At 63.3% G+C, this 23553-nt stretch overlaps 1 protein-coding gene across 1 annotated transcript in view; it reads right to left on the bottom strand.

Moving 5' to 3' along the window:
* The window catches only part of PTPRN2 (protein tyrosine phosphatase receptor type N2), a 606978-nt gene that overhangs the window by 341038 nt on the left and 242387 nt on the right, over positions 1 to 23553 (bottom strand). Inside the window, exon 8 of the mRNA XM_059395999.1 lies at positions 17235 to 17314. Coding sequence (XP_059251982.1) covers positions 17235 to 17314 — 80 coding nt within the window. The remainder of the gene's footprint in view (positions 1 to 17234; positions 17315 to 23553) is intronic.

Raw genomic sequence — 23553 nt, 5'->3', positions numbered from 1 at the left:
TTTTTGCCATGTGCCCAGGGCTGGGTCGCCTTTAAACCCTTCTAAGGGTCTCTGGGGTCAGCTAGGGGACATTTCCAACTAACCCTTTACTGGCCGAATCTCAGGTCAGTTCTCACACAACTACCTCCTCATGGGGAAGGTTCTGCCTCATGGGCCTCCTGCGCGCCTGACTCTGCGGTGACCCTGCTAACCCGCTTGGACTCTGCCGGCTGTATTTTTAATCTGCAGGGGCTTCCAGTGTGCCCGACTGTGACCGAACCAAGAGTTCAGCGGACGGCTGTCACTTCATTAACACGCCTGGATCATCACGGAGCTTCCCCTCTAATTATTCACTGCTCAGTGTTTGCTCAAGTGAAGAGAAGGACACTTGCCTGACGTGCACAGAGCCAGGGACAGGAGAGTCTTCTGGGAAAGATGCTGGGGTCACAGGCCTCTGCTAAGTGCCAGCCCAACAGTCAGGGGGGCACACGTACCTGACACGGAGTATCCTTATAGTTTGTAAACCTCACAAGCAAAGATGAGCCACAGATGGACGCAGTGGCCACGACGGGACGGCTGCCTCCCCGGGGACCCACTCCGTGCCCACCATCTTGAGGCTGGCTCTGGCCAGGGTCCACCTGCTCCCGTTGGTGCCTGTGGGCACAGGAATTGCCGCCACTACCCCCCGTTTGCCACTCCAGCTCCTAACTCAGGTGAAGAACAAGAAACGGTCACGGACCCACCCGCCGTGTCCGTCCCCCAGGCTACAGTACAGGTGCCCGGTGCCCGCACGCCTCCCTCTGGGCACAGCCTTCGTGCTGTCAAGGGTGTGTTCCCACACCCGCCGCTGGGTCCCGGGCCTGTCCTGCTCCCCTCTGCTCCTTACACGTGTGTGCATGGACATCCCCGAGACCCCGAGCCCAGAAGGGCAGGGCGGCAGGTGGCAGGTTGCCTGCAGCTCATACAAAGTCTGTTCCGACGTGGGGGCCCAGTCAACATCTGCTGAGGGGGCGGACAGGGCCTGGGGTGGGGCAGGGTGGCCGAGACTGGGGTGACCGCAGTAGCCGGTTTCCGCGTCGCACGGCCACCGGGCCTGGCACTGAGCCCCCGACACCTCATTTACTCTCTACTCCCGCGTCCCGGGGCCGGCCTCTCACTCACGCTGCGGCCCAGAGTGCCTGTCGCTTGCCCAAGACCACACAGCAGCAAGGACCAGGCCAGGCCTGCGGTGGCGTCACGGTTCCTGCACCTGGGCTGTCCTGCTGCCCGTGCGGGAACTGGAGCACGAGGAAGACAGAGGTGAGTGGGAGGGTTTCCCTGCCCCGCACGGTGCCGGCGGCCAGGCTCCAGGCTCGACGCAGCGCAGCCAGAGCCAGCGGATCTCCCCTTCCCCGCTCTCTGGGGTTCCGGGAACGGTGGTGGGGAAAAAAGAGGCCAGACAAGAAAGGCAGCTGCCAAGGGCAGTCGTCGTGGCGGAGCAGAGGGGACCCGAGGCAGGGGTGGGGCCCGGGGCTCGTCCCGGCCATGCTGCCTGTGAACGGACACTCGGCCCGCCCTGCTCGATACCCCTGACCGGGCAGCTCGGGAAGACTTCTGTCCACACAGCATCCCTGCCAAGCGAGCACACGTGTGAGCGCTCCCTGTGACCGACGGCAGGAAACCCCGACGCCGAGCTCAGCTGACATGGGAGCAGCGCCGGGCAGGGCAGATGGACGTCTCTCTGGCGGCCCACGGAGGGGCTGTGGTCCCACTCCTTGTGGGCAGGACATGCCCCGAGGTCCCATGGGCCCCACTGGCCTCGTCCACAACTAAGCAACGAGCCTTTCTCGGCAGAAAGTTTCAGTCTCATAGACCTACAGGGCGGCATGTCAGGGTTTTCTCCATAACCAACCAGGAGCCGGTTACAGGGATGAGACCACAGCCCACTGCGCCGGGCAGCTCCGCGTCCCCGCTTCAGGCTGACCGGGCTCATCCCGGAGCCGGTGCTGCTGCGGACGGTCTCCGTGAGCACACAGCCCACGCGGCTCCGGACACACACACTCCCGCCACGCTCCCTCGGGAGCTCGGGGGGGACCTTCCTGCCACGGCTAGCTCCTGCCGTCTGCCCACCAGCCTTCCCCCTTCTCTGCCCCCCCGTGATGCGGCTTAGCCCATGGGTCTCTGTCCTCACAGGGCGGCTCCCTCTCCATGACCAGGCCCCAACCCGACCCCCACGACCCACCTCGATGTGACGACATCTACAGGGTCCTTCTCTCCAAGTAGGGTTGCGTCTCTGGGCCTGGGGTTGGGACCTGGATGTGGCTCGGGGACAGCATTCCACCCACGACGGGCGGTAACCCCAGTCATCACTCCCATGAGCCCAGCTGCCGGACACGGCCCGAGCATCGTTGTCACATCCGTGTGAGTGGCGTGGGGAGAAGCCGTGTCAGCCTCGTGGTGGAGCAACGCCGGGACCTGAGCTCCGGCCTCCTGCTTCCAAACTGCACCGCCTCATGGCCTCTGTGGCCTGACGTTCCTGACGTCACTGGGGGACAAAGCCCACGTCCGGGCGCCATGAGCTGCCACGGGCTCACTTTTGGGCCGGGACAGGCCACTGTGCCCGCTCCTCAGTCAGGCCCGACTACAGCCACATCGCAAAGTGAATGGACAGAACCAGCCCCCCGGCTCCGCTTAGAGATGTGCGCCTGCCTCTGCCGCGGTGCACGCACAGGCGACTGACGCTGAGAAACAAGGGGCACCTGGGTCACCACGGGACGAAGCCAAGGGCGGCTCTCCACACGCTCACCGTGGCCACCGCGTGTCCTGTGGGAGTGGGCTGCCGCGCATGAGCCTCTGCAGAAGCGGCCCACGGAGCTCATCTTTTCCAGGCCGAAGCCGCTTCAAGGGGAGGGCAGACCGTGCCACAGCTGCCACGCAACAGTGCCACGGCTGCCACGCAACAGTGGGAGCTCAGAGGCCCCCGTCCGCGGGGTTTCCAGAGAACGTTTTGGCTGCGGACCCAGAGGAGGCCGTGGAGGGGAGGTTTCCATGGTCGGAGCCACTGCATGTGGTTAGAAGAGCGGTGCATGGCATTATGGCCAAGGGCTCCTTCCTCACCAGCACCGTGACCTCCAGCCACGACCTGGGGCCGCTCGGTGCAGCGTGGAAGGACCCGGCAGTGGGTCTGAAAGAGGCAGTTCTCCCACTGAAACACTGACGTTACTGTCACCTGAGCCACTCTGAGTGCAGCTAACAGCGCAGACCTGTCTGCTCCCGGGAAGCGTCCAACTGCTGGACCACAGCAAGTGCCAAAGAGCCAGGGATGTGGCCCTTCGTGCAGCAGCCACGAACTCAGAAACACCAGAACACCGTCAGTGCTTCAGCGAGAAAGCCAGAGTCCATGGAGCCTGAGCGCCTGGTCCAGCTGCGGAAATTCAGGCCCTGAACCAGCTTCCAGCACCAGAGCAGCCCCGGAGCAATGGCACAGCGACCTCACCCTTCCAGGGAGGGGTGCGGACCTGACCTTGTGCATGGGGAAAGTGGGGTTCCCGAAAGACACTCTAGGAGAACCAGAATAGGGATCAGAGTTGTCGCCTGACTCAGCCTGGGCCGCAGCCACTGGCTCCTTGGGGCTGGGATGCAGCATGACGCGCAGACGGAGGCTGCTGCCTCCTCAGGCACCGTCAGGACCTGTCAGGGATGGGGGCACCCGGGCTGCTCCCAGGGTCAGCACAACGTCCCTCAGCACCTAGTTAGCTAACGGCCAATCTGCATCCTCAGACGCGCAGCACACACCTGCGCGCACACACACCCAGCACACGCACACACACACCCAGCACACACACACACACACACACACACACACACACAGGACTGAACACATACATGCTACATGTGCTTACCTGTCCACACAAGACACAGTAAACACATCGCAGACACATCTGTGCACACACGGGACGTACACTCATGCACAAGCACACATCAAACAGGCCGGCACACCTGTCCCGGCACCACACACATGTGCACAAACACCTGCACACCTGCACACTCAGCTCCGCTGCTCAGGCTAAGACCCCGCAGGCCCTCTGGGGCGGGTTAGGTACAAATCAAAAACACACTCCACCTGCCGCCCTCCGCAAACGAGTGCCCCAACTGTGCGGATTCCCTGCGGGCCACTGTTCACCGCAGCCGACGTGCTGCACCCGCAGCTCTGGGCGCACACGCCGGGCCCTCGGGAGCAGCTCCCGTATCTCAGCCCCTGTGCTCTGCATTCCCGGGGCCACCAACGGGCAGTGTCTCCGGGGACGGTGGCATTGCAAATGTGTGTGCACGCCGGCCACAGGCAGGCTCCTGCCTCCAAGCAGAGCGTGAGCCCCCTCACAGCACAGGAAGGCAGAACATGGGGGTCAGTTCTGCACAGTCCAGTGGAAAACAGACGCATGAGGAAAGTTCAGTTTAACCTGGCTCACCTCACACCCAATCTGAAGACACATGAGAGCTTGGAGCCCGGGCACCTGAGCCCGGGCCATCCCAGTGACCAGACAAGGCTCCTGAAAGAAAGCTGAGAAGCTGAGGCCACGGGCCGGGGGCAGTGGTGGGACCACAGGCAATGGGCTCCGTCCTCCTTCTGCCCCGGACTCACGGGGACAAGCAGTGGGTGCTCCCGACCAAGCTCCACCACGCAACCTGCACCCAATGGGCCGGTGTGGGCCCAGCACCTGCCAGTGGTCCGGGTCCTCATCCCTCCCAGGCTCCCTCCCCAACCGCAGGGCAAGAGGCCCAGCAGACCTGGAAGGACAGGAGCGGGGGCTTCCGCCTTAACGTGGGCTTGTGTGTGCCTGTCCAGGCCTAGTGCTCCAGGAGAGGGAGGAGACAGCACCTTCCGGAGGACCAGGGAGCAGGAAGGCACCGACCCATGGTGACTGGTACTGCCAGGACTGTCCCAGGATGAATGCCCACCATGCTTCTCTCTGTAAAGCATCTGAGAGAGAGCCGCCCACACAGAGAGCACCGTCTACACAGAGAGAGCCGTCCACACAGAGAGCTCGCTGTCTACACAGAGAGAGCCGTCCACACAGAGAGCACCGTCCACACAGAGGGAGCTGTCCACACAGACAGCACCATCTACACAGAGAGACGCTGCATTTGAGGGCGCCAATGGCTCCATCTTTCTAGGAACAACCCTTGCTCTTTTTCAGGGTCCTGTCTTCTTCTCCACAACCTGGAATTCTTGATTTGAGCCACTTCTGGAAGTTCATCTGTGAGGGCCATTGGGACGTTTGCTGCTGGTAGGGGTTGGAAGAGAAAGGCCCGCGCTCCGATGACCAGCCGGACCACTGGCTCAATCACACTGTCCCCAGCCGGTGCCGGAAGGGAACTTCCGTCCACTCTCTGTACACGTCACATGAATGTGTCACAGACCCACCCGGTTATCTGGCGTCCCTGGGAACACAGGGTCACAGAGTGGAGACGGGGGCACAGAGCAGCTCACGTAGGAACTCACACGTGACACAGAGACTTCGCTTCACGCAGAGCAGGCTAGAGAAGAAAGCATGGGAAGGGAAGGGGAGCTGGGGCAGGATACAACATGGTGTGACGGGTCCATGCAACAGGCATAGGACAGGGTGCGACAGAGGACACGGTACCACCGGAGACATCCTCCTGGGGGAGAGATGCTCCTGAGGGGCCCACAGTGCAGAGACGAGCCTCCTGGCAGCCTGGGTGAAAAGGAATGCACGGCAGGTAGGCCATTCCTACCCTCTAGTGGCTGAGTCCATGGTTCCACAGGGCACCAGCCTCTATCCTGCTTCCAGCCCCAAGAGCCAGGATGGGGCCTTCTGGATGGAAGACCAGGAGAATCGCCCTCATCAGCCGCAGGCGTGTTTTCCCACAAGCGTTTCTCCATCACAGAACCAAGGATGGAAGGTCATGGTGGAGCCCGCCAGGTCTACAGAGGGCCCGCCTGCAGGAATGATGACGCAAACCAGCCCTGGGGTCGCAGGCCTCCAGCGCCCACAGCGCTTGGGTGCAAGGTACGTGTATGCTCAGCACAGCAGGGGCCCGGAGGCTGCGGGCCGTGGGGCCAGTGAGGTCAGAGAGACAGGCAGGGCTGTGCCAGGCTGGAGGGAGCGCGGTGGCAGCCACACAGCCCGACAGCCGGGTCATGGGTATACGGGAGTTCGTGTTTTCAAGGCAGGGAGATGTAAGTGGCACCATTCACCAAACGGAAGCTGGAAATTCTTTTACTCATTCAGTTTTTAGAATAAAGTCAAACATCCATGAGGGCCTTCAAAAAAAATTACACATTCTAGATTTAATTACAGATAAAAGAAATGCAACTTCTATTAAAAAACGATAAGTGGCATATTTAGAATGGAAACCACCCTGGAGCACGAGAATGTTCCTGTCCCTCTCGGCACTCTTTCAGAATAAGAAAGTCACATGGGCCTTTGGTTCTTGAACAGGTTCCTTACAAGAGAGACGAGGGGGCACGCGCAGCCGGGCTGGTAGGGTAACCCATCTGGGACGGAGCCCGCTCACTCTCTAACCCCAGGCAGGCCCCGATTTCCCCCACAGGGCTGCAACGTTCTGCGTTCAAAGCCCCTTCTGACATCAACTCGTGCTTCCATTTATCTTCTCCAAGGACCGCCGGGCAGAGCCATCCGTCTGTCCGCAAGCAGGCGGCGGTCGGGAGGGTCCGCTGCAGACGGACTCCGCCGCAGAGGGCCGCGCTCCGGGACCGCGGGCTGTGGGTCTACCCCGCATGCGGCCGAGTCTCTGGCTCCGGGGTGCAGAGACGTCCCCGACGCAGGGCCGGCGTCCCACTGGGGCTCACCGAGCACCTGCACACGGTGCTTCTGCCCCCGCAGGCACCTCTGAACAGCTCCCGACCCTTCAGTGAGCAGCAGGCCAGTGGTCGGTGGGCATTGTGGGACGTCCACAAAACGCGGTGACAACACCAAGAATGATTCTCCCTCACAAAGATGTCAAAGTTAGGGTTACTCCTGGGAACAGTTTCCCTGAGCTGTCCCAGCCTCACGTGACCGGCCCTCCTGGAGGTCCTGCCCCGTCCGGGCGTAGCTCCAGGACCCAGCAGACCCCTGGGGCAGTCCGGCGACCACAGGCCCACCGCCCTGAAACGGAGAGTTTTAGGGCCCCGAGGCTGGCGGGCAAGCAGCAGAGACCGAGCTGACTTCCAGCCCGTTCTCGGTCTCCACGCCCTCGAGCGTTACGGGGTGAGCAGTCATCGTGCCAGACCAGAATCGCAAATTTGAGGGCGTCAGGCCACCTTCCCTCTGTCCTGGAGCTCCTCTCCCCACAGCCCACAGAGAAGCGGGTGGCTGCCGATGCGGTGGCAGGGTCAGAAGTCTGGGCGGTGTTACGGGGGCAGGAAGGGTCAGGATGAGCTTTTATCTCCACAGATGAAAATGCCATCACTTGCTCTTCAGTGAAGACCTCCATTCGGGGAGTCACGAAACCGGGGAAACGCAGTGCAAATGCACGTTTTTCTTCTCTCGACGTCACTGCTCCCATCAACCCCAAATACGGATGGTGTTCCGTGCCGTGGGCAGAGCCAGGCTGGGCGGCAAGTCTGACGACGTGTGAGACGTGGGTCTGTCTCCGGGGGTGTCTGTGCACGGCGGTGGGGATGGCAGACGTTAACCCCGCCCGGCGGGAGGGCCCGAGCTCTGCTGGGCCCCGCTCCAGAGCATGCAGAACTAGTAGGTAACAAGCTGGGACCCTACGAACCCCTGTCCTAGAACTGGAGTCTGCAAATGTTCTCTGGGAAAAGCCACAGTCGAGAGCTGAGGCAACCACAGAGGAGATGACGTGGCTGAGGGCCAGGAGGCTGGGGGGCCGAGGGCCGCAGCTGGCCACCCATGAAAAGGGGTGAGGCAGGGCGTGGCTCATGGGGCAGGGACAGGCCAGCACTGGGCAAGGGCTGGAGCCCCGAAGAGCCACGAGCATCAGCGCCGTAAGCTGTCCCCAGACGAGGGAGGATGGTCAGGGCTTAGGTGTGAGGGCAGGACGGGGCAGGCAGCCGGTGTGTAGGGGTGTGGGCAGGGGTGATGCCGGCAGGGCTTTGCTGGACAGAAGGCCTCTGCGCAGCAAGTGGCCCTGGGCTCTGGCTCCCCTGCCTTCCCTGCAATGCTGGGGTCCAAGAGAGCAGGAAGGCGGCGGTCCTGGTGGGGCGGGGGCACACGGGCTGCTCCGGTGCTGTCCATGTGGGCCCGCCCCTCGGCCCAGGTCCCCGCAACCATCAGAAGCCCAGCACAGGGCGTCTCTGCTGCCCCTCTCTGGCCCAGAGAAGGGAAACCCCACCCCCGCAGGGAAGCGTCCGCTGGTGGCGACGGCCGGGCCCAGGAGGAAAGGGTCCAAAAGTCAAGAAACTCGGGATGTGGGGACTCTTGACAGTGAAGGCTCAGCTCCGGTCACCACCGCCCAACCGGGTGGAGCCCAGCTTCATCCTAGACGGTCTCCTCCAGCATGCGTCAGCTGGGCGGGACGCGGGTTCCCTGGTGACATCAGCGTGGCTGTGAGGTCGGGGGGGCGTCCCGACCCGCCGCTCCGGGCCCAGGAGGGGTCGTAGCAACGCACCTGCTTAGGACGGGCTCCTGTGCTTTCCTGCTTCTCTCCGGGGCTTCGGACGACAGGCCGACCCAGCGCAAACCGCGTTACGTGCAGCCGGCATCACCGTACAGACGTGTCCACGCAGGGGCGGCGCCGGCGCCGAGGTGGGCCTCCCTCCCACGCTGCCCTTCTGCCATGTGAACGCCGCGAGCCGCTGCTGACCGTCGGCTGCCCAGGCTTCCTTCCTTCTCCCCGCCCTCACGTAGACGTCCAGGGAGCCACGGTGGCCCACGCGTCCCCCACCCGTGGCGGGAAGAGCTGCGGTTGCATGTTCTGGCGCACCACCGGGGCGTCTGACCCGGTCAGCACGCTGCCGCCTTCTTTACACCGTATGCCGTGGACGTCCCGCACCACGAGACACCGCTGTCAGCCCCTGGCCTAAAGGACAACGCCCGTGGATGACGCTGTGTCACCACCTGCGGGCACAACGTCTCGGCCTCTATGCGTCCAGCCACACAAAGACAACAGCAACTAACAAGCCCTTCAGCTTGAATCGCGTCTCCCACCGAATCTGTCCGAACTCGTTTGCTGCTGCCGCAACCTCGCCGTGTAATTGCTGGCCCCGTACCTGACCACGAAGGAGCCCAGGGCTTGCCAAGACCCAACGACCGCCCAAAGTCTCGGAGCAGGAGAGAACAGGGACAGGGACCCAGGCTCAGGACCCACGTCCCCGTCCCTCATGGTCCTCCCTCCCAGCCGCCACGTCACAGGAGAGCGGCCGGAGCTGAGGGCCCCGGAACGGGCTCTCCCCGGCTCACACCTGACGGTCCCCTACAGCCAAACACCCACGCGGACGCACCAGGCTGAGGTAAGGAAGCCGCACCGCCCTCGGCTCCACCGGAGACCTCCACCGTGGAGGGGTCCCACGTCCCCCAGCTGAGCCCTTTCTGTCCCCATGGCTGACCTGCTGATGGCCCACAACCTCCGTGCCCGTCACAGCAGGTGGGCAAGGTGCCCTGCCACACGTCACCATGTCTTCCTGGGGGGAGGTGTCCCAGGGCCCGTGTGGGTGCCAGCCTTGCTGCATCGACTCCCGGGTTCGTTTTCAAGCAAGAGCCCTCAGAAGCGAGCGTCCCAGGCAGGAAGACGAGGTGGCTGATGAACGGGAACACGCCCCACGGGCACGGAGTCAGCCTCTGCGGGGGTGCTGGCCGGCACCATCGGTCGGGGACACATCTCGGGCAGAAGGACTTCTCACCCAAGTGCCAGAGACTCAGGCTGGTCCCAAATGTCAGGGCCTGTTCCCCCCCCGCCCCAGGCAGCTCTGGGCTCTCACACCTTCCGGACCCTCTGCACTTCCAGCAAGAGGTCCTCTCCCGAGTCTGAGTCCCGGCATCTGTAGGAGCTGCCGGGGGCCGGCCGGTGACAGTTTGCCAGCCCGAGCACCCTGCATGGCAGGCATGTGCCGATGGGTTCTGCAGCTGGAGGGGCCCGTGTGCCACACGCCCGCCGTGCAGGAAACACACCTACCACTGAGCCTCCTGAAGCAAACACAGGGGCAATCCATGGGCTGAGTGCCCCTGTGTGCTGGTGGGGACGGCCACCTGCACCAAGAGGCCCTCCTGTGGTGGGCCCCACCGGGAGTCACTGAGGGACAGGCACTGAGGGCTGCGCAGGGAGAGACTGGACCCGGAGGGGCCACGAGGAGGCCGTACACCCAGCTGCTGCGAAGCCTCGATGCGGGCACGCCGGGGACTTGTGGGGAATCGGGCGCAGGCGTGCTGGGGCCAGGCGTGGACGGGCAGCCCACCCTGAACTAGTGCCACCTCTGCTCCGCTGTCCCCTGTTGCCATGGGGACTGCGGTTTGGGAGCTTCTGACGCGCTGGAGATGGCCTGCTGGAGGCCCAGGCCTGCGCAGTGGCTGATGGAGCTGAGCTGGGACGCTTGTGCCTAGACGGCAGGTCCCACGAGCCGCTCCCTGCACGCAGGCAGGGGAACACCCAGACCCCTGCCCGTCTCCTCACCTGGGAGCCTGTCTTGAACAATGTCCTTACAAGCCTCCGGTAGCCCCACATTTTCCAAACAAGACACCTCCTGTGTAGGCACGAGCTAACAGTCTCACGCGAAGACGTGAGAAACCCACGCGGCCAGAAGAGAGACACCACCCGAGCTGTCACGCCGCCCTGTCTGCAACCTGAGCTTCCAGCCGGGGCATGCCTGAACAGACAGCGACCAGCCCCCAGCAGCCCCGAGCTGCACGTCACATTCCAGGGGCACCTTGACCCACACAAATCACCTCCCCAACCCCTGAAGCAGCTTCCAGGTGCTCGGGCCGCCCCCTTTCCTGTTTCCCTCGCCCTGCACCCTGTCTCCTGCCGGTGGAGCCTATTAAAGCTGTGGGCCGAGGGCGGACCCAGGCACCTGTGCCCCCTCACACCACTCAGACCCGCACGGCCGTCTCCGAGGCGGCGACCTCCCTTCCCTAGCCGGTCCGGCCGGCTCCGTGGCCGACACACGGTGCAGTGTGTCCGGTCATGCCATGCTGGTCGCTTCTCCACTCACTTGAAGTAAAGGCCCACCGACACGGGCTCCCCCAGATGCTGATCTGGATGAGGATTTTCTTTGGGGAAACACAAAGAGCTGTGGGCAGTGAGGGACACGGTGGGACATCGGTCGTCAAGAGAGGGCTGTGCTCGGAGAGCTGACCGGCCGCACACAGCTCACATGAGGCAGACTCGCAATCAACTGCTCGTGTGCGGGCAGTCGCGACCATCTGCGATGACACACGTCGGTCACGTCCTGGGAGCGGCTGCTGGGCTCCAACACCCACGGTGGGAAAGCAGCGTCCGCAGCAGAGGGCCGTGCCGGGAGCCGTCAGCAGTCAGAGCCGCTGAAGCGGGGCCGCCCCCGTCTCACGGACACGGACCTGGAAGGTAAGGCTCTCCAAGTCCCCACAGCCTGGTGGCGACCGAGCGCACCTGGGCCAGGGCACTGTGCCTCAGGACCCCACTCCCGGCGACAGGCAGCTTCTCTGGCCCCGTGTCCAGCCCACCTGGAGGGGTCTGTGTCCCGTCGTAGAGATGGGAGAAAGCACTGATTCCACCACAGCGTTCCTCACGAGACGCCGGTGCGCACGTACAGCCCGCGTGCTGATGAAACTAGACAACTTCCACCTGCCATGCGAAGGCCAAGGCCGGACTGGGCACCGTGGTCAGCAGCTCGGTCAGCAGCAGAGCGAGACGGACAGCTCAGGACCCGTGGCCTGCATGGCACAGCCGACCCTCCAGCCTCAGAAATCCCCCACCAGATACATCTTGCCCGCGGCAGGAGCAGACGGGAGGACCACCTGGCAGGCTGGTGGTCGAGGCCCTTCCAGTGGGTGCGGAAGGGGTGGGGCTCTGGTTCCCTTCCAGCCCCCGACAGAAGCTGCCGAGCCCCTGGAAGCCTGAGGAACAGTGGCTCGCGGGACCCCTGGGTCCCGGGGAGCACAGAGTGACGGACGCTGTCAGCGGCAGGAGGGAGGCTGCACGCCCCGCTTAGAGCGGACGGCAGGACGACGGGCAGAAGCGAAGGTCACCACCGCCACAGTGCGGAGAGGAGCGTGTGCCCAAACCTCCCGGCACGAAGTTCCTGACGTCTCCACAATGCAGAATGTCCCCCAAAGGCAGTGTGTGCCGGCCGGCAGCAGACTTGTTTACTTCAGTTGCTGGAACCGTGTCTTTGTACCCCCCGTGCATCCCGCCGCTGGGCTGCTGGGGCAGCTCCGGACGACACCTCCCAACCCACCCTGGCTTTCTGCCCGGCAGGAGCGAGGACAGCGGCCCTGACCGGACAGAGCTCCTCTTGTCCCCAGAGTGAGAAACGCACGTTACAGCCAAGCGTGTCAGAGCTGATTCTACTCTAGAGACAGAGCCTGCCTCTGCTAACCACACTGATGCCTCGAAGGGGATGATTTCGTGGTCTCTGGTCTGCACAGGACGAAGGTTTCTCAGGATGTTCAAAGGGTCCGAGGCCTCTTTCTACCCTTTGCTTTTGAAGTGTCATCTCAGTCCCGTCAGACAAGCTCAGCTCTCCCGTCGCAAGCCATCACGGGCGCAGGACACCGAGTGGTGGGACTGGAGGACAAGCCACAGCGACCGTCCTGAGCTCCACTTCACGCTGAACCCACTGTCTCCGGCCTCCGACCTCCGACCGGCCACCCTGGCCCGCGCGGGACACCCGTATCCTCCGTTCTTGCTTCCATGCCTTTGTCTCCTGCCCGGGGCAGCTTCCCCGCGGGCCTTGTTCTGGTGTTCCACAGGCCTGGTGGATGCTGAGGCAGCCACCTCGCCCTCCCGTGCCATCCACTGCCCGCACGCTCCCTACTGACCTCTTGGGCAGGCCCTTGCCCATCCACTGGGGCCCTACAGGCTGGCCACGCCTGGTGACCCCTCCACCTGGCACTGTCCAAAGCCACTGGGCCAACAGCAGAACCAGCACCCGGGCCACACACCGGACCCTCAGCAAGGCTGGTGTGCAGGCGGCGGCCAGCTCGGCTGGAAATGACCGCCGAGCCCGTGCCCGCCCTCCTGCCGTGGGTGGGTCAGTGCGCCCCCGCCCCGCCGGGAGCACCCAGCTCTGCCCCCTCACCGCACAGCCCACTGGCTGCTCTGGCCGGAGCCTCCCCATCTGGGTGGTGAGAGCTCCAAGAGCGACACCGGCCTGCATCTGACGCTCTGACTCTACATTTCAGGGAAGTGTGCGGGACATCGTGACTCTGCAACTCTATTCATTTCTCACAGGTGCCTCGTTCCCCCACACACGAACACAAACTTCCTACCAAGTGGGCCCTTTCTAACATATCCAGGGCACCCTGCTTATTTTTCCCCCAAAAAGGACAACTTCTTTCCACACGGGGTCCACCAGGCTGTCTCACCCTGAGTCAGAAAGCAGTGTCCACAGGCAGGTTCTGGGCCACATGTGGCCGTGACACACACACACACACAGCCCCCTGGACGCTTGCTGGCTCCAGAGGCGTGTCCCCCAGCGGGCGGCCCAAGGTGGACGGACACGGTGGGAGTGTGCCACTCGTGCCGCAGCGGGGTCTCCCCTCCCCCTGCCCAGACCGGGAGGCCTCCAGGGTTCAGATTCCTGTCGTAGGCGTGGCTGTGGGGACCCCAGGAAGGCAAGCGGATTCCCTCAGCCAGAGGAAGGCCAAGCCTGAGAGCTCCGTGCAGACACCGAAGACACAATCCCACACGCAAAGCCTGATTTGGGACTGATTTTGGATTCCAGCACCCAGCCCGTGCCCACCCTCTGTCCCCAGGACCCTCTGTCCCCGGGGACTCTGTGCCTCGGCCTTTCTGCTGGCCGGCTCTCCTGTGACCAACCTCCCCTCCCCTTCCAGCCTACCTAAGACCCTCCCAAGGCCAGCCACTCTGTACAGACTTATCTGGAGAGGGACCCGCAGGGTTATGTCTCTGAAAGACCGGCTAGGCTCCGCAGGCAGGCGGCTGTCCCCCGGTGCCGACGTCAGCCCACGGCCTGCGCAGTGCCGAGCCCGGCAGAGAACCTGAGGAAGCCGGAAGCACTGACGTTCATGCGAGAGCGGCAGCTCGGACGGCTGGACCACGTGTGTGTCCCGGACGGGCTCGTCTCATAGAGCCCGGCTGGACTCAGTTATGCTTCCCGAAATGAACACGGCTGCCCGCTTGACGCAGACTCCAGGAGGCCGGGCAGCATGCCCTGTCGCGGGGGCTCTGGGGTCAAACGTCATGTGTACGGAGCACAGCTGTGCCCACCTCTCTCTGCAGTTTGCGTTCCAACCCCCGAAACCCGCCCTCGAGGCCTCGGGGTCCAGGGATGAGCCCCACGTGGGCATCCAGGACGGCGTCCAGAAGGAACAGCCTCGCTCTCCTGCGTGCAGACCCTGCATAAACCACAAGCAGGAAGCAACACAGCAGAGAGGACACGCGCCAACTCCTACAGACGCTGGACAGGTAAAGGAGTAATGAGCCAGGCTGCAGCCACAGGACTCGGGGAAAGTCAGCACGTCCTTGAATAAGGAGATGTTTGAAATGGCACGAGCTGCCTCCCCAGCAAGATGACAGGAAGAATGGTGCCCAAAGGGCAAGCCTTAGAGGTTCTGTTTGGACAAGAGTGAGCGGGCTGACCCGAAGGCCAGAGGGAGACCGCCGCCAATACAGCCAGCCAGCAGCGACACGGTCAGCGAGCGAGTCGAGCCGCCACCCGGCAGAAGCCCGGCCCTGAAAACCCAGCGCTCGGGCACCAGGAGAGGGTGGTCCACGCGGGAACAGGTGATCTCGGGGGCAGGGCCACATACAAGGGCGCACCCCGCAGTGAGTTGCGGGAGCCCAGGGTTTGGGGTTTGGTGTGGGGGCAGCTGCACAGGGGACGGCAAGCGTGCTTTCTAAAAGATGACGCTGCTGTATGCTCTCCGAAAGGAGAAATGCAAAAATGGACTAGAAACATGCTACTCAAGAATATACCAAGGAATACCAAGGAAGTGAAGTAGGAAGAACTTCTCCGTCCTGCCCGATTCGATCAGAGGCCGCGGCCAGCAGGACGGACAGGAACCAGACGTCCGGCCGTGGCACCCTGCCGCGTGTGCAGGTAGGACTGTGAGCCCGGGCAGGGAACGCTCACCAGTAACACATCCCGCCAGCGGCTTCTCCACACCCGGGGACACAAAAGCTCCTACTTGTCATGCCCGCTCACTTCCCACATTCACTGGTGCCTTGTGTCCACGCGAGGTCGTGCATTCAGAAGGACGTCAAGGAAAGAATCACGGGACATGAGGAAGTGGCTCCAAAAGAGGAGAAGGGGCGGCACGCAGCCATCTCGACGGGCACACCGGACGTCTGGTTAGAACCAACGCGGTGTTCACGGCAAGCCTGGTCGTGAGGTTTTGTACCATGTGCGTGAGGTCAGCGAGCAAAGCCCTTTGAAGCCCATCAGTGGGCTGTGTCCCCTTCACTAGTCAGGAACCCACGAGGGCCTCGAACGTGCCAGCAGGCCCCGAGGGAGCGCACCGCAGTGACGGGGTCTGCAGGAAGTGACCCCAGCAGGTGCCCGGCACCCACGGCACCCCCACCCTTGAGCAGGGCCTCCTGGATCGGACCACTCGGTAGCTTGCGACAAGGCCTCCATGTCGCCGGGAAACAGGAAACCACAAAGAGTTCCTTTCCCTGAACACGCGCGGTGACTTCATGTCCCTCCTGGCCCCAGCGCCCTCGCAGCCCCGTACGCGGAGCGGGGCAGCGTGCGACCGCTGAACCCTAATAGTCACGAAGTTATTTTTCGTCCTCTCTTTCCTGCACAGCCTCAAGTGCATCCAGAATAGCCTGAAACGACTCACAACATAGAAGAACTAATTTTCTGGAACTGTGCCCGTGTGTCGCCGTTGGCACCCTCGGCTCGTACCGCTCTGAGCTCGCAAGGCTGTTGTGCCGCAAAGCCAGGTCTCCAGAAGGTGGGGGCCGGGACACCCAAACGTCCACCTGTCGGCGGCCCCCCCTTGGCATACGGAACTTTGGTAACAACACGAACACGTTAAAATGCCCAAGAAGCTGGATTTGGGGTGATGGACCTCGTTTTCCCGAGGGAGCAAGGAAAGAAGCGAAGGTCTCTCTGTTTCACTGACTCACGGTCGGTGAGTGTGCGCTGCGGACTGTCCCCGAGACGCAGCTGCCCTCTGTCGCAGCAGACCCCACCTGGAAAATGTTCCTTCCCAGCCCTGGGATGAATGGCCACTTGGAGAACAGCTGGGACGGCTCCGCCTGGAAAACGCTGTACCTGACTGGGGCTGGAATACGGCCGATTGCCCCTTGTGCAGAGCAGCTGGATGGGAGAGTGGGCGCGGCAGGGGAGGAGGGCGGTCTGGGCCACCGACACCGTCCTGTCCTGTTTCCAGAGGAGAGCGCAGTGACCGAGTCTGTAGGCCCTGCTGGGGCCTCCGGGCTGGGGGACACACGGCCCAGCTTTGCCCAGTTACACCAGGCACTCTGGCCTCACCGTGACACAAGGCACTGGCATGAAGCCTGGGACTCTCCTCAGAGCAGGAACCGGTCAGCTTGCTGGAGGTACGATGTTGTAAGGGATTCACCCGCAGCCAAAATTACTGGACTCCAAGTCCGCACTTCCAGGAAGAGTTACTATCGGCACCAAGATACCCCACGGGTAACACTTAGCAACAACGAAAATGGCAGACCAGAGGCTCATCCCACGGGCTGAGCACGGGAGCCACGCCCCAGCCCGGGCAAACCGCGCTGGCAGGGAGAGGCTCCAGGTCTCCAGCCAGGCCAGCAGGAGTCCCCGGGGCTCTAGAAGCAGAGCTGTGACCATTCCTGTTTCTGTTCAACGCTCCCTCTGGCACCATCTTGGCCTCTGACAGACAGAAGCACACACTGCCCAGGACGCCAGGGACGCCAGGAGCGACAGGTGGTCATTTTGTCCACTCAGGGGCTGGGGGCTGCCGCAGGCCCGAGACCCTTGCTCGCCAGGCACAAGCCTCTGTCTCCGAGGGAGCCGTGTGGTCCCCGTCCTCCGCCGGCAGCGGGCGGGCCTCATGACGACCACGAGGCCCCAGCCGTGCCTGCCGCCCCGGCCGCCCATCTGCCCGTTAGATGGTGGGGTGCCGGGGAGACTGTGCGTTTCCTCCACCCGGTGTGCATGTCCACGCGGGGCTGTGTCGACACGGCCTTACCTGTAGCCTGCTCCACGTCTGCCGCCGTCAGGTTCCGGACACTGGCGCTCACTCTGAAGGTCACGGCTGGTCCCAGAACACTGGAAGAGACGAGAGAGAGCTCAGAACCGCCCCAGCATCCCGCGTGGCTTCTCTGTGGCCACACGGAAAACACCCACACGCTCAGAACGCGCGTGAGGCCGCTACCACGGTGGGGGTGACCTCCGGCCCACGGCGGACTCTGCCCCTCATTCGGTCATCCCACCGCCCTGCTGTGCTCTCGGAGCCGAGCCGCAGTGCGTGTGACACGTCCAACCGACCCCAACCCACCAACAAGGACGAGCAGAGGTTCTCGCGAAGGGAACGGTCACGGTGACGGAGTTTAGCACTGGGCTCCGATGGGAGCACCAGGAATCAGAGGCAGAAAGAGCAGAGACGGTATTTCAAAACCTCTTGACAAGACCCGCTTAAAAACTTACCAAAGTCACTAAGAACGATTTAGTATAAAAATAACTAGCGGGGAATTGCCAGACAGGAATGATTAAAATCTTCAAAGCTTTTTAAATACTATGTTAAGTATAAGTTTGAAAAAATACGTCCCGTCTGAAATCATTTCATTCAGGAAGAGGAGCAGGCGAGGACAGGGCTGGTCCTCCAGCTGCCTGGGCTCCGGCTCCAGTTGCCGGGACTCCCCGAGGGAAGTGCGACCCTCCATCGGCTTCTCCCTCTCACGAAGAAGGTGCACAGCCCGGAGCTGGCACCCAGAGGGCACAGAAGGCCATGCAGCTCGCAGGGAAGGCTGTGTCCTCGCCCCCCGCACAGACGCCGCTGTGCCTCTCGGGTCCCAGAGGTACTGGGTGCCGCCGGTCGGACAGATGCCCTTCCCGTCGGTCACTGCGGGCTCCCGCCGCTGTCTGCAGCAGGCACTGCATCCCACAGTCCTTCGGCCCAGGACCCTTTCACTATGCATGGATTCAACGCCTGGAGCAGAACCACCGTGCGTCACCTGCTGGACTCCTGTGTGGCGGGGACACCGCCTAGCCAGTGCACCTGCTACATTCCAGCGCCAAGGAAGCTCGGGACACCAGGGCCGTCCACAGTCTTCCCAGGGACGGCCACCCGCCCAGTCTCTATCAAGCTGCCTACCTGCCCTACAGGATGCCAGCTGCCCGCGGTCCTGACCCGGCCCCAACCCAAGCGCCAGTCTCCCACCCAGTCTCCCACCGTCTCAGCACTCGCCAGAGCCATTCGTAAAGACGCCGAGAGTGAGAAAGGTGCCGGGAGCAGTACGTAAGCCCAGGGCGAGCAAAGAGCCAGGCCATGGTCAGCAGGAGCCACGTGGAGACGGAGGGGCCCCCGACACCTGGTAGAACCCAGCCGGGGCGAACTGCCCTGCCTCTCCCCACATCCCCGCTCCTGCTCCCACCTTCCCCCCGTCGTCCACGCAGAGCCGAGCTGAGGCTCCCGGATGCCCTGTGATCTCCGCCGGGCCTGCTCTGGGCCTTGTGACCTCTCGGGCGCTCAGATAGGACCCGGGGTCCCCACTCTGGTTGGGGGCTCCCGGAGCGCTGGCTCACCTCCCCGTGGGCTGGCTGTTGCATGAGGCCCTGCTGGGTTGGATCCTTGGCCGCTGCGGGGCCCCACCATCGTTGTTGGATGTTTCCTGCGGAAGCCTCAGCACCACCTCGGGCCCAAGGACACCTCCTCCAGGCAGTCCCTGGCCCTGCGCCCACAGCTCTGTGCAGCAGCCACACATGGCCCAGGGGCTTCCTGTTCCATTTCTTTGTACAAAAAATGTCCACACGGCCCTAAAGTCCTGCTGAAACTCCCTGAAAATGCCACCACGTTCATCCTCTGTCTGGGTTCCCACTGCCTGTGGCCGGAGCCACGTCCTGGCCTGACATGTCCCCAGGGGTGCCCTCCAGGCCTGCCCACTCCCTCCTGCCCACCAAGGCTAAGGGACCACGTGGCTCTGCAGGCGTGTGATGCCGCCGGCCCGCCGGCCCCCCTTCCGCTCCTGCTGGAGGCTCTGTCCCCAGAACGATGGCTGTCCCCACCTCACACAGGTTGGTTTTCCTGCTGCCCGTCCCCCCGGCTCTACTGCCTCTCAGGGTCCCTCTTGGGCTGACCCCACCATTTGCGCTCTGACCACAGTGGACCCTCCCCCAAGCGGACCGTGGGCAGGGCCAGGAGCGCACGGCACTCAGCATGCTGATGTTCCCGCAGGATGTCCGCGGCTTCCTGAAGGCAGCTGGCTCGGGGAGGGCGTGTAGGCTGTTGGCCAGCGCCGCACACACGCGGCAGGCGGCAGAGTCACGGCTGGGACAGAGTCGTGACACAGCATGTCGCTGTCCTCTACGCCGAGAGGAGGTCCTCGTTAACACAACAGGCTTCACCTGCCGTCGGAGGGGCACTAGGACTTTGGGTCTCTGTGTGGTTTTGTAACGTTTCTCTAAACATCCAAGAACTCACAGGCAGATGGCACTGCCCTCAGGTGCCCGGCGTTTTCTCTAAGGACGCTGCAGGCCTTCCTGGTTTTTGCTCACCGGGTCATGGAGAAGACCATAGCTCATCTGCCGCCATGCCCCATGGAGACAGTGAGAGATGCTGTGTGACCCGGCCCGGCCAGCAGGGGACACATCTGACCTGGGAACGCGCTGGTGACCCAGCCCGGCCAGCAGGGGACATGCCGGACCTGGGACCACGCCTGTGACCTGGCCCAGCCAGCAGGGACACATCGGACCTGAGGCCATGCCTGGGACACAGGAAGCACTCCTGAGTGCCAGCTTCGCCATCACGGAGACTGTACAAGGCACGGAGGACAGTGCTGCCCCGTCCTGGCCCAGGCACCCAGCCCGTCACCTCTTGGGCTCACAAGAGTCTCGTGAAGGAAGGAAAACCAACCCACAGAGCAGAGTCAGAGAGGATCAGCCACCCGAGCGAGCCAGTGCCACGACAGGGACTCGGACCTGCTCTTCCCCGACGCCTGTCCTAACATGCGACACGGACATCCGCACACAGGCCTCGCAGCGGCGACCCTATGTGTCGTCCCCTCGGCTAACCCTTCAGCCTTGCCGGACTCCGTTCACGGCTGACGGTAGGGAGACCTGTGCTGGCCGAGGCTCTGACTTCCGTCCCCGCCGCAGCTGTGGTGTGAAGCCAATGCCCAGGGGCTCTGGGCAGCGTCCTGGGACACGAGGAAGGGAAGGTCGGGCAGGCGGGCAGAGGCGTAGAGTGTCCTGCTGGCCCTGGGCGCCTGGCTACACACCGGGACCACACAGAAGCCCCCTGAGCTCCCACCAGGGGCGTCTAAAACCAGAAGCTCCTCCACCGAGCACAGCTGGGTCCCGGGGGGCTGCGGTGTGCCCTGGGCCTCCACTCGGAATACGCCAGGCCCCCAGCCGCACCAGGATTTCTTGGACAAACGTTTGCGCGGGCAGCAGGTCGCCCGGAGCCAAAGTACCACCCAAAGGAACCCGCAGGAACCCCTCCAAGTGCCAGTCCCTCGGGGATGCCAGAACCCGTCTCCCCTTCCTGCTTGGTCACCCTCAGAACTCACGCCAGCCTCTCGCGGTTACTTGCACTAACAGTAGTGCTTCCGGCCCGGGGCTGTTTGCCAGTCGTGGGTGGACACGAATGACTTCATCTAAGCCCTGGGGGCTCTGGCCATCGGAGGCTTCCTCCCTTCCAGGGACGCGTGGGCTGGCGGCCAGGGGAGCCAGAGGCTGAGGAGGCTGACGGGCTGCTGTGTCGGGAAGTGTTAGCAGTGCTAGATACGAGGGTACATTGAGCGCCACACTGGGACGTGCCCGGGCTGCTCCCCTCACTCTGCGGGGCCTCCTCCAGCACGGGGGAGGCCGTCCGGGCAGAATGTGCCCTCTCGGTCCGCAGCCGGCAGACCACTAGGAGTTTGCAGACGAAGCTCCCTGCTGGGCACTGCGGCTACCGCTGTCCATGCGCATCGCTTGGCTCTCAGCCCCACACAGCAACACAGAGCAAACTGTCCCGTCTCTCCGGCTGTGGACAGGGATCAGCTCCTTCGCAGATCTGTGCAGGAATGACTTGCTGGCCGGTGGCTGAAGGAAGGCCTTGCCACCCTGCCCTTCGAACAAACCCATCACTGCGGTGGGCAGACAGACCAACCAGACTCCCTTCCAGACACACGTTTCGTGCAGAGCGACAAGGTGAGGTCGATAGTTCTGGCTGGACCCGCTTCACCGCTGCGGGCAGGCACGAGGGCGTCGAGGTGTCTGGACGCACGTCTCCCGCTGGGAGGCCCTTGGCACGCTCCTCTCTGGGCTTTCAGGCTTCCCGTATCCCGCGGGCGGGCAGCTGCGGGGCAGGTGCCGCCTCCCTGACACGCCAGGGGAGGGATTCTGGGAGCAGCGGCCACCTGAAGCCGGCCTAGTGTCTGGCCCCGGGCCACCCCGTGGCACAGGCCCGCACACAGCAGACGCTCAAGTAACAATCAAAGCCTGAGATCCACGACGGCAGAGCAAAGAGACTGGCCGGAGCCCAGAATGGACGCAGCCTTGCAGTGAGTCGGGGAGGGGCTTCGGGGAACAGGTACCGAATGCCGCCGCTGCCACCTCAAGGACTGAGTCCGGTTCCCTGGGGAAGGAGTTCTGTGGCGTTTTCAGTGCGAGCTCCTAGAGCGTGCTGGGGAGGATGAACTCTGCGGGCACCTGGGTGGCTCTGTCAGTTGGGCGTCTACTTCCCGCTCGGACCGTGATCCCCAGGGTCGTGGAATCAGGTCCCGCATCGGGCTCTCTGCTCTGTGGGGCGCCTGCTTCTCCCTCTAGCACCCCCTTGCCAGCGGTCTCTTTCTGATAAATAAAATCTTAAAAAAGAAACAGAAAAAGGATGAACTCCGAAGCAAACGGCCGCCTCCCAGAACCTTGCCGTCAGCAGCAGCAGCCACTTGGCGACGGCGTGGGCCCCGGGCCCCTCCAGCAGGACAGACCCAGTGGGTGCGGTGTCCAGCGGAGAGCCTGGAGCCAGCAGGAGCAGCGGCCCCTGCACCCGCCTGCGAGCACCCAAGCACACGCCGCTCCCAGACGGCCTCGGAAGGACGTGCAGGTCCACGCCATGATGAGCTGCTGTGGCTCCCGTGCTCCCGGCCTGGCTCAGCCCAGCTTCCTTGCGGGTCCCCTAAGGGAACGCCCCAGACCTTCGCTCCCTGCTGGCTTCTGTCCGTGACACGTCAGTGCCACAGACACGCTTGTGCCTCTTCTGTGCTGGGGCTCCCTGCAGGGCTGTGGACCATTGTGCTGTCCCGCGTCCTCCGTTGGGAAGGGGTGCTCTAGACCCTTCCCTGGGGTCTGTCAGGGCTCAGTCGGGACTGCGTTCCCGTGTGGACAGCGGGACGGGGAGGAGGCCAGATGACCCTCCTGAGACTGTCTCATCTCACTTACCAGCGTCTCAGTCTTACCTCGGGGCGAAGTCTTCCCCCAGGCCCTGGGCATATCGGGGAGCCCTGCGGCCCCACAGCCGTCACAGAAAGCCTGTGTGCAAGGCTGGCCCTGGGCCCAGCTGGGACTTCGGCCATGGGCGGGGGGATGCCCGCCGTCCACCCCCAGCCAGCGGCGCTCCCTGCGCCTTAACAGCTCAGGCCACGCAGGACGCAAACGGGTGACGGTGGGTGTGCCTGGAGCCGCTACCGTCTTCCTCCTGGACCATGTGGCCTGGGCTGTCCTGACCGTCCCGTGCGCTCTGCGTCTTCCAATGCGTGGGGAGAACCGTCCTAGGCATGAGGCTGGTGCAGAAAAGGGGTTTCTGTGTTCATCAGAAACTAAAAGCGAGGACAGAAGCCTGCGGCCCTGCAAAGTCTGAGACGCAGACGCAACATCTACCATCCGGGGCGGCGGGAGAAGCCTTTCTCTGTCCTGTGCAAGTCACTCGTGAATAAATAACGGGAGTTTCTGGTGCGGAGCCCAACATTCCAACTTCATCGATACAAAGACTAGTGTTTAGGTTAGGAAAAAATCACTGGAACGGACACAGAGGAGCCTCGCGTTACCAGGGAACACCCGTGTTTCACCACGAGACAGAAAAATGCTGTTCTTTGGCTTTCAGGTTCTCATCCAGATTCCACCAGTAATCGTTGGAAACACGCTACGGCACATTTTTGCTATTTGCCGACTGACGTAAGGTCAATGCTCCTGTGGACTTGGGGACGCTGGACGCGGGCTCCCGGGGGAGCGCAGGCCTGGGCTCTGCCGGCCTCCGCTCACATCTTCGGACTCGGGGACGCTGGACGCGGGCTCCCGGGGAGCGCAGGCCTGGGCTCTGCCGGCCTCCGCTCACATCTTCGGACTCGGGGACGCTGGACGCGGGCTCC

Source organism: Mustela nigripes, chromosome 4 (genome assembly GCF_022355385.1).
Source record: "Mustela nigripes isolate SB6536 chromosome 4, MUSNIG.SB6536, whole genome shotgun sequence".
NCBI lineage: Eukaryota > Metazoa > Chordata > Mammalia > Carnivora > Mustelidae > Mustela > Mustela nigripes.
This window is presented reverse-complemented; position numbering and strand designations above follow the sequence as displayed.